This window comes from Cervus canadensis, chromosome 2 (genome assembly GCF_019320065.1).
Source record: "Cervus canadensis isolate Bull #8, Minnesota chromosome 2, ASM1932006v1, whole genome shotgun sequence".
Classification (NCBI taxonomy): domain Eukaryota; kingdom Metazoa; phylum Chordata; class Mammalia; order Artiodactyla; family Cervidae; genus Cervus; species Cervus canadensis.
In genome coordinates, this window is record NC_057387.1 from 96,783,470 (window position 1) to 96,800,411 (window position 16,942).

The window sequence follows — 16,942 nt, forward strand, 5'->3', positions numbered from 1 at the left end:
CTAAGCACACCCTGTGCCACTCGACAGAGGCCTTGCTTCTTCGGGCTGATGATGACAAGTGAAACCAGTCAGCACCAGGGCATCTGACGTGGACCCAGCCCTCCCAGGAAATAGCACTGCAACGGGAGGCTCCTGAGACACGCCTTAGACCACAGTGGGTGGGGCCCGGCCGCTGCCTGTCCTCTTGCTGCCCTGCTCAGGAAGAAGCCAGCCAGTGAGATGTCTGACCCCATCGGTCCTCCCCTCTGTCCTCTGGCCTGATCCCCCTCCTCTCCCCACGGTGGCTCAGGCTGGCCATGCCCTTCCCATCCTGTGGGCCAGCGGTCTAGGGTGGGGAGCTCACGGTGGGGGTGAAGCCATCTCGGCTCTGACCTGGGCTAGGCCCAAACCTGCCTCCCTTGGGGCCTTATTCTGGTTGGAAGAAAACAGGCGCTTTAATCTCTGAATCGCGGAGATAGATGATTTTTCAAACCAGAATCTTTCTCCTAAGCTTTTCCCCAGGACTCACCTCATTGTGCATCTGCTTGAAGTCCTTTCTGGATCAAAATGGGTAAAATGCACAGATCTATAAGTCTCCGTATATATGCAAATGTACCTTGTGTGATGTCATCAGTCTAGCAAAACCCATGTGGGCAACATCACCAACTTTCCTAAATCCCCAGGGAAAATCTATTTCCCCCACCCCATGGACTAAAGTGTGAGACCCCCGGGATTCATCCCAAATGCACCTTCTCCCTGACTCAGGACTGAGCCCTGAGCTCTCCTCCCCTTCGCTTCTTCCAATCCCAGCCCACTCCCCACCCCCGCCCCCGCTTCACGTGGAGTCCTTAGAGTGGGGTGGCCATGTTGGTCCCAGAAGCTTCACTGACACGCAGTGCTCTCTTCTCAGGGGCCCCCAGCCCCAGTCTACTCCTTCAAGGGGAACGGAGGCCATTGTCCCCCCCTCCTATTCTTCCCTGTCCCCAGTCCACTCCATGGAGGATCTTCCAGCAGCCTCCATCCTGTCTTCCCTGTGTGGTGGCCCTTTATGACAAGCCCCAGTGGGAGGGCGGGAGAGACCAGAAAGAGAAGTTATGTCCCAGCAGGAGAGGCAGAGGGAGGGAGGCTTGGATCACAGGGGCCCAGTCCCCAGAGTCGGGCCCACACGCACACTGAGACCCAGGGCTTCTTCAATGCGCAGTCACTGTCCCCCAAACACAGATCCATCTACACAAATCCACAAGAGCTGGGGGCATGGGAGCCACAGACTGCTCAGGAAGAGGACACACACACGTAAGACACCTGCGGTTCATTCATAGAATACAAATCACAAACAAGCTGCAGAATACAAATCACAAACCTGCAAGGCTGGAGACAAAGTAAAAGCGAAAATAATCTTGCTGATGAGAATAACGTCTCCAAATCATCCCAGTTCTGACCAAGCCTCTAATGTGAATAGGTTATAAGTTCTGAGTGGTTGGGGCCTGGAGAAGCCTGGTGGAATGGACTGGCATTCCTTGGCAGGAAGTGTCTGTGCCTGATACCTGCTATCTTGTTCAGAGCCTCTGTAAATTAATAAAGTGGAATCTCACTTGTCAACTGATCTTATTTGAGTTTGGCATGTGTCAATCAGCTTCTTGGAGGGTGACTATCCCCAGGGAACAAAGAAAACTGGTTTCCTGGAAAGACAACAGTGAGGACAGACTCAGGGTGCAGAGAAGAGACTGGTCCCCTTCCTGAGCAGATGCTGGGGTGACAATAGTCCCCTGACAGCCAGTACTAACTGGCCCTTCTCCTTGAAAGCTGGTGGCCTCAAGACAAGCAAATGTGGGAGCCCCTTTCCACCAACTGCCAAGCTTTGCTGCTCAGAGGCAGCCTGGAGCAAGGTGTTTTGTTTATTTTGTAGGACAGGAAACTGAGGCTCAGCAAAGCTCCCTTTAGCAAAGTTTCTTTTAGCTAGGATTGGAACCTCCGCATGCTTCCCCAGGGTGAGAACACAGGGCCCAGGTTGGTGTCTGCAGCCCTTGTAATACAACCACCCCTGTGCGTGCTACGTCGTTTTAGTAGCGTCCAACTCTTTGCGACCCTATGGACTGTAGCCCACCAGGCTCCTCTGTCCATGAGATTCTCTAGGCAAGAATACTACAGCGAATTGCCATGCCCTCTTCCACGGGATCTTCCCAACACAAGGATAGAACCCGAGCCAGTGTAGGTTTGACCAAACCAGTGAGAGGGTCCGTGGAGAAAAGGACCCCCAAGCCCTCCAGTTCCAAGGAGCAGGACCCAGGCCTTACCCAGCTGTGCCCACAGTCCCCAGCGGCACCGCTCCAAAGGGGATGGAATTTGCTCAGACTTCTCTCTAGGGGGAACGCAGGCGCAGAAGGCCGGGGGCCTGGCAGGCTAACTCCAGCCCCAGTCCCCCAAGTGCCCCAGGCCTTTCTGGCTTCATTCCAGCCTAGCCGAAGGGGACGACATCTACTTCCTCCAAGGGCCCCAGCTGGAGGGCAGCGAGGATGGGGCGGAGCAGGGGGCTCCGCTGCAGAGCCCACTCCCAGGGGTTCCTGGGGTTCAATCGTCGGAAAGCTTGGAGCAACTTGTAATTTTATTCCCTGGGAGGAGGAGCCTGAGAAGTCGGCCGGGTGGGGGTGGGGATGAGATAGGGGTGGGGGGGTGGGGTGGCGTGGATGGGCAGGGCGGCCAGGGGAGCTGCTCCGAAAGGGGAGGGACTTGGCTAGGTCTCCCCAGCCTTCTTCACTCTCCAAACTTTCACCAAACTCTTGGCCCCCGCCTCCCCGAAACCAAAACACAACAAACTCAGGAGGAGCGGCGAGCAGCTCGGCGGGGCGGGCAGACTCGCGGCGGCACAGAGCCTCAAGAGGCTGATGCAACTTTCCCTTTAAGAGAGCCACCTGGGCGCACCGCGGCGCGGACCCAGCTCGCCTGGGCCGGGGGCTGCAGCATGGTAAGCGGCCGTGGGAGGGGGCGCTGCGGCCCGGCCTCTTTCTGTCCTGCCGTCTGTCTGGGCGTCTAGTGGCTCCACGGGGCTGAGCCCCAGGGAGAGCGAGCGAGCGAGCGAGTGTGTGTGATCGCGCATGCATGCGGGCATCTGTGGATGAGAGTGGGTGCACGCGTGGGGATGTCTGTCTCGCCGGAAAGGTCGGGTAGGTGCGTGCGTCTGGGTGTCACCGCTGTCACCAAGGAGCTGCAGCGGGCGGAACGGCGGCACGGGGCGGCGGCGGCGGGGTTGGGGGTGGGGGTGGCTGCTCCTGGAGGAAGGGGAGCTGCGTGCCGATGCCGGTTTAGTCCCAGGCGGCGGGCGCGTGAAAGTGCCGGCAGCTCCGGAACCAGAGCGTCTGTACGAGGCGCCAGTGGGTCTGCGCGCTGGGGCCTGCGGACGCCGGGAACCGGCGGGCCGGGTCTGCGCCCCGCATGCGGGCTCCTGCTCTCCATCTTCTCGCCGGCCGCCGGCCGGCCTGGCTGCCTATCTGACCCCTCCAGCCGGCCTGCCTCCCTATCTGCTCGCCCACTCGCCGGTCGGGTGCGGGTTCCCGCGCGCCCAGAGGTCCTGGGAAACCGTGCCAGGGAGCCTCGGACCCTCGGACCCTTGTCTGCGGCTCCCGGCTCTGGGAAGGGGCTACGGCCGCGGTGTTCCCGGGCGGTTGCTCTCCCGGGAAGAATCCGCGCCCTCCCCACCCCCAGCTTCATTCCGGGTGCGCGTAAAGCGGGCCCGTGCGGCCGCAGGTGAGGGTAGGGGCCTAGCCGCCCGGGGCGCCCCCCTCAGCCGGTGCCCCGCACCCCGCAGACAACGGCCGGCAAGAGCAGACCGCGAGGCTGGGGCCGGGCGGGAGGGGGGCTTTCCCGGAGGGCCGGGAGGGGCCCGAGCCGGCCCGGGGGCGGGGCAAGGGGGCGGGGACCTGGGCGCCCCGGTACTTTTCCACCGCAGGGGCCGGGGGGCGGGGTCACCGCCCCCACACCAGCCGGGAGGCCCACACGTGGCGGCTGATGTAACGCCCCCTCCCGACACCTCGCACCCGGATTAAGCCGAGCGCGCCGGCTTCGAGGAATCCGGGCTCTCCAGGCAGTGCTACAGCTTCGAAAGCGACCTCGCCTTTTCCTGCCGCTCAGGGCCCTCTTCTCAGCGGACCGGCCGCTTCTTAAAGGAGCCGCGCCCCCTTTCGGGCCAGTTCTCCGCAGGCCACGCCCCCTCGCTGGCCACTCTTAAAGGAGCCGCGTCCTCGTCTCTCTGACAGCTCTCTCAGAACGCCTAGGTCTGTTTCTTTGCTGAAACAAGCCTGATGCTGCAGCCGCTAGAAGATAAAGGCTGGGGGGCCTAAGAGTGGAGAAGGAGAGAAGGGCCTGAGAGGCTAAAGAACCCCAAAGTGAGGGAGTGTCAGAAGATTGGAGGATAGTGGGTGAGAGGGGACTGGTTCTAGGAAGGGACTAATGGGCTACACTGAGCATGCCCAGGTGTTTCCAAGCACCGCAGAGAAAACGCCCCCTTAACTCGGCCTACCTACGCTGCGACTGCGGCTCAGTGCCCATCTCTGAGGATGCAGAAGGATCACACCTCTGCCCTGGGATTTCTCCAGCTGGTGGGGAAGGCAGATTTGGACACAAGCAATCATGCTACAACGGCTGCGTGTGAGGAACGTGTTGATCAGATGTACACTGCTTGCATTGGGGGTCACTGGGGGCACAGTGGAAAGACTGCAAATGGAAGAGAAAAGAAGGCTTCTTGGTGGTAATGGCTTTGGAACAGGTTTTGAAGATGGGTGGGGTATATACAGATGGAAATGGGGACAAGGGTGCTCAAGGAAGGGGGAATTGCCTAAGGAAAGGCATGAAGGCAAGAACCCTCTGGGGATGCTGGATAGTCCCACATGGCCCGCAGGTGGCCATAAGTGGCTGTAGATAGCTGATTTTGGCTCTAGGCAGAACTAAGGGCCCTTCCCCACTCCCACAGCCCCTCCCCTCCCTCCATCACAGTGAATGGGAAATTGCGCTTCCTCTTCTATCTTTCTCCTAAACTGTGAGGTTCTTGAAGGCAGGGAAAGAACCTATCACCTTTCCATCCCCAGCAATGACTTCAAGGCTTGGCCCGGAGGGACCCTTAAAATTGATTGGCCTGACGGTCCTGTTTGGAGGACAGGAAGACTGAGCAGTGGGACAGTGAAGATGGACCTGCTCCTGTGACTGTCCTCTCCCTGTCCTCCCTTGGGTGGCTCACAGGCAGTTTGAACCCAGCTCACCCAACCTAGCTCATCCTCTCCCCACTCCAAACCTGCAGCATGCCCTGCATTTCTGTCCCTGGAACGGGCACTGGCTTCTTCCTATTATGCCAATAGAAACCAGAGACCCCTCCTTATCCCTCACCCCCAAGTCCAATGCATCACCAAGTCCTACCAATGTTACCTTCTATATTTTTCTCAAATCCATGTACCTCTCCCCACCCCGTCATCACCTTCCTGAGCCAAGCCCCCTCATTCCTGGCCTGGCCTATTCCTAATCAATTTCCTTTCTTCCCCTCTCCCCTCCCTCCAGTCCTTTCTCCATACTAATCTAGGTTGTCGTTTTCAAAATGCACACACCACCAATTGCTCCTCCTCGCAGTTACAATTCTGATTTAAAGACTTCAGTGGCTGTCATTGCCCTCAGGATAAAGATCAAAACAAGGCCCCATAGACCCTGACCTTCCTTTTGCATCCACCTTCATCTCTGGCCACTTTCTCCTTCACTCTCTGAGCCCCAGGCTCCTGGTCTTTTTCTGTATTATTTCATTTGCTTGAATCTCCCTTCCTCTTCTGTTGCTCACTGTTGCCTAATCATCCCCCTCTGACTCTTAAACATCACTTCCTCAGGAAAGTCCTCTGTAACTCTCAGACAAGGCCAGGCCTCACTGGTGTAGACTCTGGTAAAGAGGATCTTTCACTTTCGCACCCTTTATCATAGGCTCTAATTATACGTATTTGAGTCACTGGTTTCACTCATTTCCACCCAGCCTGTAAGCTGCAGGAGGCCAGAGACTGAAGAGTTCATGGTGCCCAGCACAGGTCTGGCCCAGAGCAAGCCTGAAATAAATATTTGTGAAATAAATTAATTGAACTGTGGCCAGCCCTAACTGCCTGCTGAACAATTTAGGCCATATCCTGTTGGCTGTGGAAGACTATTGGAGGGAATCAGGGTTTTAGGACTTTGGGAAGATTAATGGATTGGAAGGGAGGAGAAAGTGGAGGGCCTGTAGAGTCGAAAATTAAGCAAAAACTTCAGAAGGTACAAAGGAAGTATAATTAGCCCCATCTTCCAGATTGAGAAAACCAAGGGTCAGAGAGGTTAAGTAACTTGCTTGAAGTCACATACCTAGTGAGTTGGCAGAGTCAGTTCCTTCTCCCAGGTCCCAGAGTCCAAGCACTTCATCACAAGCTAACCTGACTCTGACCCTCATGGCACAGATAGAGAGCTTGTCAATCGTTGCCCATATATGGGTGAGGGGCAGGCCTGGTGCCTGGGTCATGTGGATGCCCAACCCCTATCAGAGGGCCTGACCTATAATAGGCTTTCAGGTGGTACTTTTTGAATGGATGGATGGGACCATTTAACAGAAATAGCAGAGGCAGGAGAAGTAGCAAAGCTTTGCACCCAACTCATTGTCCTGGGAGCCGCTGCCAAGCAGTCTTTTTTCCACCGAGAAAGAGAAGCACCTTGAACACAAGGGCCGTATTTGCATTCCTCAGGGATATCACCCTGTAGCCCAAGGTCCAGGACAGAGTGTCCTCAGTTTCCTCATCTGACCAGAAGGCATGATGTCCAACCTTCATTACTATCATCACTGTCATTATTATTTGTTAGCCAAAGTGTGACAGCTTTGAAAACAAGTCTAGAGTTTATAGCTTGGAGGGAGGGATGTGGTGAATGAGAACAAGGGTATGATCACATTCCTTCTTCTCCTGGCTGCCCCCAGAAGACCAAAGCCATGAGCAGGGACTTCTCTAGAGAGGCAGGAAACCTGGCCTGGGTGACTAACCTAAGGGAAATGGTCACAAGTCACACCCTTGCCTGGCCCTGAGGAGGTTATGCAGGACACCTGGTGACCAGGGGAAAGGCCAAAGGTAACCTGGGGTGGATTTGCATAGGCAAAGAAAAGCTGCTTCCTCCTCTTTTCTAGCTTTCCAATGACTTCCTGGCTCTGCGGGTGAACTCTTGACGTGGCTGTGGGTGGGACCAAGTGACACAGAATAGCCTTTGCAGTAGAGTCCACTCCTTGAGAGTACCCAGAGAAGACCCCAGTCCTTCCCGTGACCAGGTCCTATGAAAGGTGAACATCCTTGTCCATCTGACCATGGGTTTCCTCCCATGAGAGCATTCCTTGAGGCTCTCGAAGGTTGATTCCATTCCTGCGGTGTGATTCCATTCCTGGGGCATGTCAAAAACTACCTCGTCTTGCATCTGCATCCATCCAACATCAAACCTTCAGACACCAGCAGCTGCATGGCCGTGCCTCCTGGCGAGTCTGTCTGCTCCCCACCCGCCACCGCCAGCCCCGCTTGACTCTGAAAGATCTCTTGAGCTGACCTGGCTCCTGATTCCAAGGCCTCAGTGTTAGCCATTTCGCTTCAACCCAATTCCACCAACACTTCCTGCAAGCTGAGCTGGGCACAGAGGGGTCAATAAAACACTTCCAACCCCTCAGGGAAATGGCCAACGCACAGTTGACAGACATAAGCAAATATGTCTAGAGTGAGTTTATAAGGACACGGTAGCACAAAACACCAAAGAGGAAGCAATTTGTTCCTTCTGGAGTGGGAGCCATGTCAGGAAAAGCTACAGAGGAGAAGAGACACTGAAGCAGGGTCCCAAAGGGTTTGTAGAATTTCACCTGGGGAGCAGGAGGCAAGGTGTTGGGCAGGGGCCCGCCTGAGCAAGGGCACGGAGGCATGCCTACACCTGCTATGTTTGCTGTGCCCAGAGCTTCTGGTCCAAGTTAGTGATGTAACAACAAGCCCAGATGCCTGGAGCCCAGGCTGAGCAGCACCAGGATAGGGAAGGCCCATCCTGGCCGCTTGGCCGGGGCAAGGTGGGGGAGCATGTGCTGATCCAAGCTGTCTCCCCTTCAGGGGAAAGGTTGAGGCCATTCACACAGACGATGAAGGAATTGGACCCTGTCCCAGTTCTGTGTTCATTTTTTATCTTTTATAGAATTGGGCATCTGGAGAGTCAAAAATAGACCTTTGCCCATTGGGACAGGAAGCCTGGAGACCAAGAGATCCAGGGGAAGGGTTGGGAGAAGAGTGAGGTAGGAACTGGATTGAGGGTCATCCAGAAAGGGACAGGACAGGAGGGAAGAGCGTCAGTGTTCTGGGGCCTGCACTGCCTGTCCTGGAGAGCCACACACGTCCTGCCCTGCCTTCCCCAGGCCACATCCTCACCTCATTGTCTGCTCTCTCCACAGCTCTGGAGGCCTATACTCTGAAAGGTGCTAGAAACAAAGCCTGTGAGTGTGATCTGGGACTCCAGAGCCCCTAACCCACCACCACCATGGTAGGAAAAGGTGCCAAAGGGATGCTGGTGAGTACAGGGACCAGACTGCAGGGAGGTGGTGGGAATCATGAGCACCGTCTGTCCCTTCTGGGGCCCGCTATCAGCTGCAGGAGGGCCTAGGGGACTACATGGGGCCCTGAGTCTGGCCCTGCCAGGACTCCTGAGTGGTAGGGCTGTCTCAGGCCCAGGTAGGCAGCCCCTCACCCAGCAGGTTAGATACTGCCGTGGTTCGGAGCCCACAGCAGGCAGATTCTGCTACAGAGCCTGAAAGTCATGCAGGGAGGCAGGAAGGACACTCCCCACCCTCATCACAGGATACCCTGGAGAGCAGGCTGCAGTCAGTCCTGCCAGGAGGACTGTCCTATAGCTGACACCCCGGCACCCTCATCCAGTGCTCTGCCTGCTGTGGGGAGCATTCAGTAGGTACTGATCAAGGGGTACTCAGAGACTGATGTTTCTCATCTTCCACTCAAAAAATAGCATAGAACATTTCATGTTGAATCCTCTTGTGAGGTCTTTCAGGAAACATCCCTCTCCCCTTTCCCCAAGTCATGGCTCTTCACTGCCCGTTGCCTCAGAGCACAGGAGAGGTGGTACGAAGCAACGGGCAAGAATAGGGCCGGCTCATGGATGGATGGCTCATGGATGGGCGGAGCAGGCCAGCTTTGGAATCAGAAGCCAGGAAAATACCCCAAGGACAGTCGTATTCCTTCTCTGGGGATATTGCCTCAAGAACCAGTGAGACTGGGCAGCTGCCTGGGAGGAAACCAGTGGCTGAGCCTGGCCCTGCCCTTGGCTCCTCCCGTCCCCACATGGATTCTCCTCTTGCTGTTCTCATTTGGAGAAAGACTGATTGATCTAGGGTCTCTTGCTGAGCCCTCCTCAAACAAGCCCTGTCTCTCACCAGGGATTTCTGGGACTCTTAAGTCCCAGGTCTAGAGAAATGCTGTTGGGGAGGGAGCCACACAGTTGTGCTCCAGGCTCAGGACCCTCTCTCCTGCCTGGTCCTGGACTTCCAGCATCCAGCCCCTCAGGCTCGCTCTGGTCTGGCCCACTCCTAATTGGAACAAGTCTGAATGAACTAGGCTTCTCAAAGTGTTCCTGAGCCAGCCTGAACTCTTGAGTGCTCAGATGTGGGCAGAGGCGGAGGTCTCAAGACCCTCATACTTGCTATCGGGGAGTAGATGCCATGATAGGATCAAGACTGGCTTTCTTCTTGCCAGAAGTGTTGGAATGGGCCTCTAGCAGAAAGTGGAGTGCGGCTCTGCCCCTCCCTCCATGGAGATTCTGAGTCCCGTGAAACTTAAGAAACCCTCTGAGTACTCACTGGCTGCTCTGCTTTCTCTGGAATGACCCTGAAAGGACTGGGGCAGGCAGGCAGGGGTGATGGGGGACCCACGTGGGCAGCACAGAGAGCCTGACTCCCAAGGTCCCAGAACCCCTGCCGGGGCTGAGCTTCCCAGACCCCAGGCTCTGCCGGCCAGCCCGTCTGTAGAAGGGAATGCTGCCTGGGGACGCCCGTTCCCAGCACCAGGATGTGCCTAAAGATAGCCAGAGCGTAGTTTCCTTCGTGCCCTTTGACCTTTGACATCTGCCCGCTGCTGCTGTATCTGAGGCTCCATAGCAGGTCCCCTGGGCACCCCCAGTGGTTGCTTGAGATTCTCTTCCTGCTTCTTTCTCAGTTCTGCTTATGACCCTGGGCTACACTATTCTCAGCACTCAGTTGGAGCCAGTGCTGCCTCCATGTAGCGCTTGTCTCTGAGGAGCGCCGTCCCTCTTAGCTAACCTGGCCAGCTGTACCCGGACTTCGTTCGCTGCCCGTGGTCCCCTAAGGGCAGATCATGAAGGATGCTCCTTCTCTAGAGGCCACAGTGGGGCAGAGCAGAGGGAGCTGAGGACCATGTATGTAAACCAGGGGCACTTGGGCCCTCCCAGGTCTCTGACTTCTGTTGCCATTTGTGTCCTGGTATGCGGGAGTAGGCAGCTGGCCCCGGCCACGAGGTCCTCACTTCCATCCCCCTTTGCCCCAGGCTTGGGTGTGAAGACATGGGCCCACTGGGTCTCCTCAGTGTCTACCCTATGTCATCCTTGGAGCCTCTGCTGGGCTCTCCATGCGGCTGGTGCCCCGTGGAGGGCAAGCCACTTCCCAGCATGTGCCCGGGCCCACATGCCTGCCGCACGTGTGTCTCCCCCCGGCTCCCAGCCCAGATGGTCTCTGCCAGGCCAGCTCAGCTGCCTCCCTCACGCCTCAGCAGCTCCTAGGACAGGGCCATGCAGGAACCCAGCTGGCCAGGGTGCCTCCAAGCCTGGGAGCAGCTGGGATGCTTGGGGGCACCAGGGGTGGGGGTGGGGGTGGTTCCTTTCATGGAGACCTAGTGCCTCTATTTATATACATGTAGGGCTGGGTTGCCTGGGGCTCAGAGGACAAGGAGCTGGTAGAGAGGAGCCCAGGACAGGAGAGCCCCACTGGCTCAGCTTTAATCCCACAGTCTCACACCAAGTCCAACTCAGTCCCCTCCCCTGTGCCTGCTCCCCACTTGTATAGCATCTTGGGCAGAGAGGCCTTGGTGAGCCTCACTGGTCTCTCCCCACATCTCTGCTGCATTGGGTGTCTCTGCTACTGGGAAGTCTCCTGATGAATAAGAGCAGAGTCACCCAGGCTACGGCTCCAGGTGCTGGAACAGCTAAATCGTCCTAGAAGGCTTTGAAAGCACCAGAGGCCGCCTGGGGCTGCCCCGCCCTGACCTGTTCTGTTTTGCTTTGACAAGTGTTTCGATACTTCTTGTCTGCAGCAGCCATCTCAGAGCCTGGTACACAGTGGATGCTCACCCAGCCCGGGTCCTGGCATGTGGCAAGTGCTCAACCAGTGTGGGCTTGACACATCCTGGGAGCTCAGCAAGCACAGGCTTTGGCATACACCGGGCCCTCCCTTGGTAGAAGGCTTGTCACTTACCAGGCATGCTCTTAGCATGAGTCCCGGCACGTGACAAGTGCTCACCCAGTGTGACGTGGCACACATTGGGCGCTCACCTGGCACGGTGCCAGGCGCACAGTGCATGCTCACCCTGCTCAGGGCTGACCATGTCCTGGGTCCTCCCCTGGCCCAGAATTTGGCATACATGGGGCACTCATCTAGTGCAGGACCCAACAAACCACCAGGGCTCCCTGGCATGGGGCTGGCACACAGTGGGTCTGTCCCAGCACTGGACTTGGCACACACTGGGTGCCTTCCTAGTGTGGTTTGACACAGTAGGTCTTCTCCTATCTCAGGCACCAACACACAGTGGGCACTCTCCTTATATGACAAGGACTAGCACAGAGGAGGTGCTCTCCTAGCCAGGCCAGCCTGCACAATGATTGGATGATCCTAGATTCACAACTACAGCCTCCCCAGTGAAATGGACAATATGTAGATCCAGAGGAAAAGGCCCAACCTCCTCAGGCTTCCTCTCTGGACCTAGGGCCTGCCCTCCATTCCGCTTGGCCTCCCTCCTCACCCTGGCCTCTCTGGAGCCCACCGACTCAGCTCTGTGGCCTCGCCTCCCCTCACACAGCTTCCCGGCAGCCCCACCACCCCGGAGTCACAGGTCGCAAACAAAGCCCCTCGACTCCTTGACCCTCTGGAGGAATGCCCACTCTTATTAAGAAAAGTCAGAGGCGGGCTTGGGGGAGCCGGCCTCCCTGAGTGGGGCTAGAGCAGCTGGATCCCACTAATGAGGCCTCATTACGGCCAGGACCCAGCTGGGCTGCTGCCGCCTGCTGTCCCCATGGCCAGAGCCAGAGAAAGCTGTCCAGCCAGGGCTGCCTGTTCTGGGCACCCGGCCCAGGCCAGGGCAGCCAAAGCCCAGAGCCCACCCTGGGTGGAAGTGAGCATTTGGGCATCATGGGTGACTGGGCCTTCCTGGAGCCAGTGGCCCAGCCAGGGGCTTGGCCCTCAGTCTGGACTCGCAGGAAGTCAGCGGAAGTCGGCAGAGCATGTCTGGGGACCCGGCTGCGTGAGGCTGGCCTGGAAGCCGCTCAGGTCTGAGGCCATTCTCTTGGGAGACTTGCTTGAGCCAAGATCGGTCCCCATTTTCTCTCCCAAAATGGACATAGTAGCATACCCACCTCGAGGGCATGTTGGGAGGATTAAATGAGTTAATATATATTCATATGAAGTGTTTAGGACAGTGTCTGGCTCACAGTAAGCACTTAATATGTATATTATCTATGGCTATTATTAGTAATGCTCACTAGCTTCAAAGATGAGTAGATATGATCCCCATTTTAGAGATAAAGAAACTAAGACCAGATAAGTAAAGTAATTTGCCTAAGGAGATACATAGAGGGAGATCCACCAGAGCTGGGGCTGGAACCCAGGCCTGTCTGACTAGAGACTTTGCCCTTTAACAATAATGATGTGGGGACTCCCCTGGTCATCCAGGGGCTAGGAGTCCATCTTGCCGTGCAGCGAACACGGGTTCGATGCAGCTGGTCAGAGAACTAAGATCCCACACGCAGCGGAGCAACTAAGCTGTCACACCACAACTACTGCCCCCACATGCCACAGCTAGAGAGCCCGTGTGCTGCAGCTTAGACCCAACGCAGCCCAATAAATATTTTTAAAATAATAATAACAAAAAGTTTTAAAATCGTGTCATCCTGCCATGTTCCCATGGGGTCAGCACACTTACCAAACTCACAGGGAGGCTGTCCTTTACATCAGAATTCATGCCTGATCTTAGGTTCCTAAGCTTCTACTCTGTACCAGACCCTTTGCCCACCCATCAGTTTCCGAAAACCAGAAGCTGTGTCTTCCCAGCATCAGAACACTCGTGCCCACCTTCCTGGTCACTGGTTTGTGGTGTCTCAGCACCCACTGGAGACTGACCAGTGCGTGTGGCCTCAGAGAAGAGGGATTGGAGGGGCTGAGTGACATTCTGCCCAGACCACTCAGCCCACTTTCCCAGAGGGAGCTCCTCAGGTTCTAGGTGACGCAGCGCTAATCCTCAAGGGTCCGAGTTCTGCAGCTGCAGCTGCCCTCTCGGCTAATGCCATCTTTCTTCAGACAGGTGACAGCGAGGTTCACCAGGCCACCACTCTTTTGCACAGTCAGTCCCATTCTTCTGTGAGGACACATTTACCGTCTTGGCTGGCCAGGGGTCCCCAAGTCCGGGGGGATTGCTCAGGGCCCATCACCCCTCGGCCCTCAGCACTCTGACGAGTCTGAATGCTTTGGGACTGGCCTGGGGTTCTGTCCCCTTCTCCCTGCCCCTTCACCATCTCTGCTTCCCCGTGGTACCCAGCCTCATTACCAGAGGCCCACCCAGGGCCAGGCCTGTGTGCTCAGCAGCATCTGGGCCCCAGACCCCACTCTAGAATGCGAATGAGCCACCCTCTCTCTCTCTTCTGTGCCCGCTCTGCCTTGCCCTGTGGTTGTGAGTGTGTCTATGTGTTTTTTGTTCCAATAACTTGCTGGGAACAAGGGAGAAACACAACAAGCCCCACGCCTCACTCTCGCTGCGGAGCATCCGTACTGAGCTGCATGGGGACTGGCCGGAGGGGGAGGGCCAGGGGAGGGGGTAGGCAGAGCTTCGGGAGGAGATGAGGTGAAAGTAATTGATGCTGCCCAGCCGGCAGTGGAAGAGGCAGGGGATGCGTCAGTGTCGCCCGGAGCTGGCGGAGGTGTGAATGAGCGGAGGAGACACGCGCACTCCGCTCCAAGTGCTCACCCCGGGATGGCGGCGGCTCAGGGACCTGTGGCCCCCTCCTCCCCAGAACAGGTCAGTCACCTTCCGGGAGGTCGAGCCCCCTCTCTGGTGCCAGGCAGACTGGGAGGCAGGACTTGGGGGGTGGGGAGAGGGGCTGAGTGGTCTGTGCCAGAGAGGGGCAGGCGCAGCCAGCCAGAGAGACAGACACCAGCAAAAGTGACCCAGAAAGTTGCAACTGTGCAAAGGAGCAGGAAGAGTTGGCTGTGTGGTGGGGGCGCGGGGGAGGAGAATGGGGGTGTGAGGGCCCCCCCAGCCCAAGGATCTGCTCTACGTATCAAAGCTGCATTGTCCTAGCTCCCGGGGAGACGGGCCGGAGGTGCCCAGGAATTGTACTAATCAATACAGCCCCATTGTCAGTGCCAAGGCAGTTACTCCTATGGGGAGAGTGGGTGAGGGGCAGGGGGACTTGGTACAGGGGCTGCGTGGGGAGGATGGGGAAGGGGGCGGGCCAGTGTCTCAGCCGGGAGGCGACAGACCCCACGGAATGGTCGCCAGTGTCCGGGACGAGGGCCCGGGTGGGGTGGGCACCACCGCTGTGCCCTCATCCCTGGAAGCCGGGGATGGGTGGGGATGGCAGGCAAAGCGTGGCTGATGGCAGTGAGGGAGAGGGGACTGGGACAGCCACCTTCTCTCTCTGCAGCGCATCCTGACTTGACCTCCAGAAGGCAAGAGAAGGAATGTCCTCTGGGGAGACCTGGGTTGGGTTTGGGAGTAGCCTTATGCAGGGCTGCCCCCTACCCTCAGGACTGCCAGGGTCAGCAACCAAAGCCACTTCCAAAATGCCAGCCTGCTGCCAGCCGACTGGGGCAGAGGCTGTTCACGGCTGCCACAGTGTGGGGCAGGACTGCTGAGCTCCCGGGCAGAGACAGCGCCCACCCAATGGTCCCGTCACTACTCCCAGGGTCTGGAGTGGAGCCCGGCGCGCCTGGGCTGCATCTCCTGTCAGCCGTCCACAATATTGGCGGGTCAATATTGGCAGAGCCCTCTGCCAGTCAGGGCTCTGGGATGAAACAGCACGGGGTGCGCCCTTGCCTCTCTCACCTCCCATAGGAGGGCCTGATCTCCTGAGAGGTGCCGTGAGGTTTTCCTTGAGGCAGGAGACCCTCATAGCCCATGCATACTGCTTGAGTCTAGGGAAGATTTTCCCATGGTCCCACTCCTCCAGCCCAGCGCTTGACTCTTTTCCGCGTCTGGATCAGCGAAGCTAGTTGAAGGATGGAAGGCTCTGTCATTGCAGGGCAGGTGCTGCCTCAGGAAGACAAGTCGGGGAACCGAGAACCAAGGGGTGTGAGGTCACAGGGTCTCCCGAGGCAGCCACGGCTTACTGTCATGGCTGTTCTGCCTGAATTCCCCCACTGGAGCTCAGAGAAGGCTGCCAGGGATCTGGATTTGGCTCAAGGTCAGTCTGGGATGTAGGGTCTTGCCCATTCTCCTCTGCAAAGTTTGTCTTGGATAGGACTTCATCCCTTGAGCAAACCCTGGGGCTGCAGAGTCCTGGACAAGAAGCCTGCCGGCTCCCAGCGGGGACTGCCCCGCCCAGCCTGCTCCTGGAGTCCTGTGTCCACCGAGAGCAGAAGAGAGAGCTCTCGATTCACAGAAATATCCAGTGGACACTGCTCTCGGAGGGCGGGAGTTGGCAGCCTGAGCGCAGCCATCGCCCAGAGTAGAAACCTGGGCTGCCTCTGAGTCTGGACACGAAGAAGGGAGGGGCGCCCCTGCGGTGCGGGGTGGGAGGGCGGCCTCTGGGAGCGGGCTCTGCAGCATTGTGTCCTCTTTACACTTTGCTGTAGTTTCCAGTTTTTTTTTTAATGATAAGCTCATAATCAGAAAGAAAGCAAATAACAACTTTTTTTTTTTTTTAAGTTGTTCAGAAAGCCAGTGGGAACTAATGGAAAATACAGGAGAGAGTCAGAAATAGCAAATTCCAGGCGAGGCAGAGCTACAGAATCTAAGGAGATCTATTGAGGTTGTCTGTCTGTCCCCTGATTTTATAGCTAAGGTCTCTCAATGCTGAGAGTGGAAGAGGTTCGGACTCCTGGAGGTGCACATTCTAGAATGCTAGGATGCTAACCCCCAGTGCGGGATCCCCGCCCTGCCAAGCCCAAGGTGTGGGGGGAACTCTGGTTTCTGCCCTTGGAGCTGAACTGCCTGAATTCCAGGAGCTCACCCAGAATAGTGAATAAACAGAGGGCAGAGGGCTAGGGAGAGGACTTACATAAGCAACTGTTCAGTATGGCTCACCCCCCTGGGCAGGGATGGGGTGGGAGGTTGTGAACCCAAGACAGGTCACAAATCCTTGTGCAGGCACGGACACCGCTGCCTCAGTGACTGCTTCTAAGGACAGGGGCGCTGAGGGTCTTATGTGTGTATGTCTCTGCATGGTGGACGTCATGGAGGATGATCGGCCAGCCCACCCACACAGCTGTGGAAGGCACGCCCCGTAGCCTGCATCCTGCCGGGCCTGGGGAAGCTTGGGCACAGGGCAATCCCCACCCTGGAGATCACCCATGAGGCCCATGAGGGCTAGTCAGAGGTGAGGGTGGGGGCTATCCAGGGAACCTGAGGAGGAGGGACCAACCCAGAAGGGCACCAGGCCAGTCTGGTTTGACTCACCACCCAGGTGTGAGCGAGGGAGGGAGGTTGGGAGGGCAGCGAGGGGCAGCACACAGTGGGAGATG

General features: G+C 57.2%; 1 protein-coding gene across 3 annotated transcripts in view; it reads left to right on the top strand.

Annotated features, from left to right (window-relative positions):
* Window positions 1-2,802: 2,802 nt before the first annotated feature.
* SLC6A9 (solute carrier family 6 member 9) overlaps window positions 2,803-16,942 on the top strand; it is a 31,692-nt gene continuing 17,552 nt past the window's right edge. Inside the window, exons 1-2 of one of the 3 annotated variants that reach the window (XM_043461569.1) lie at window positions 2,803-2,941; window positions 8,426-8,541. In XM_043461569.1, the coding sequence (XP_043317504.1) occupies window positions 8,512-8,541 (30 nt within the window). In that variant the 5' untranslated portion in view covers window positions 2,803-2,941; window positions 8,426-8,511. Of the gene's footprint in view, window positions 2,942-3,082; window positions 3,141-8,424; window positions 8,542-16,942 lie in introns of those variants that run through there. The other 2 variants (XM_043461570.1, XM_043461571.1) reach the window with 2 other exon arrangements.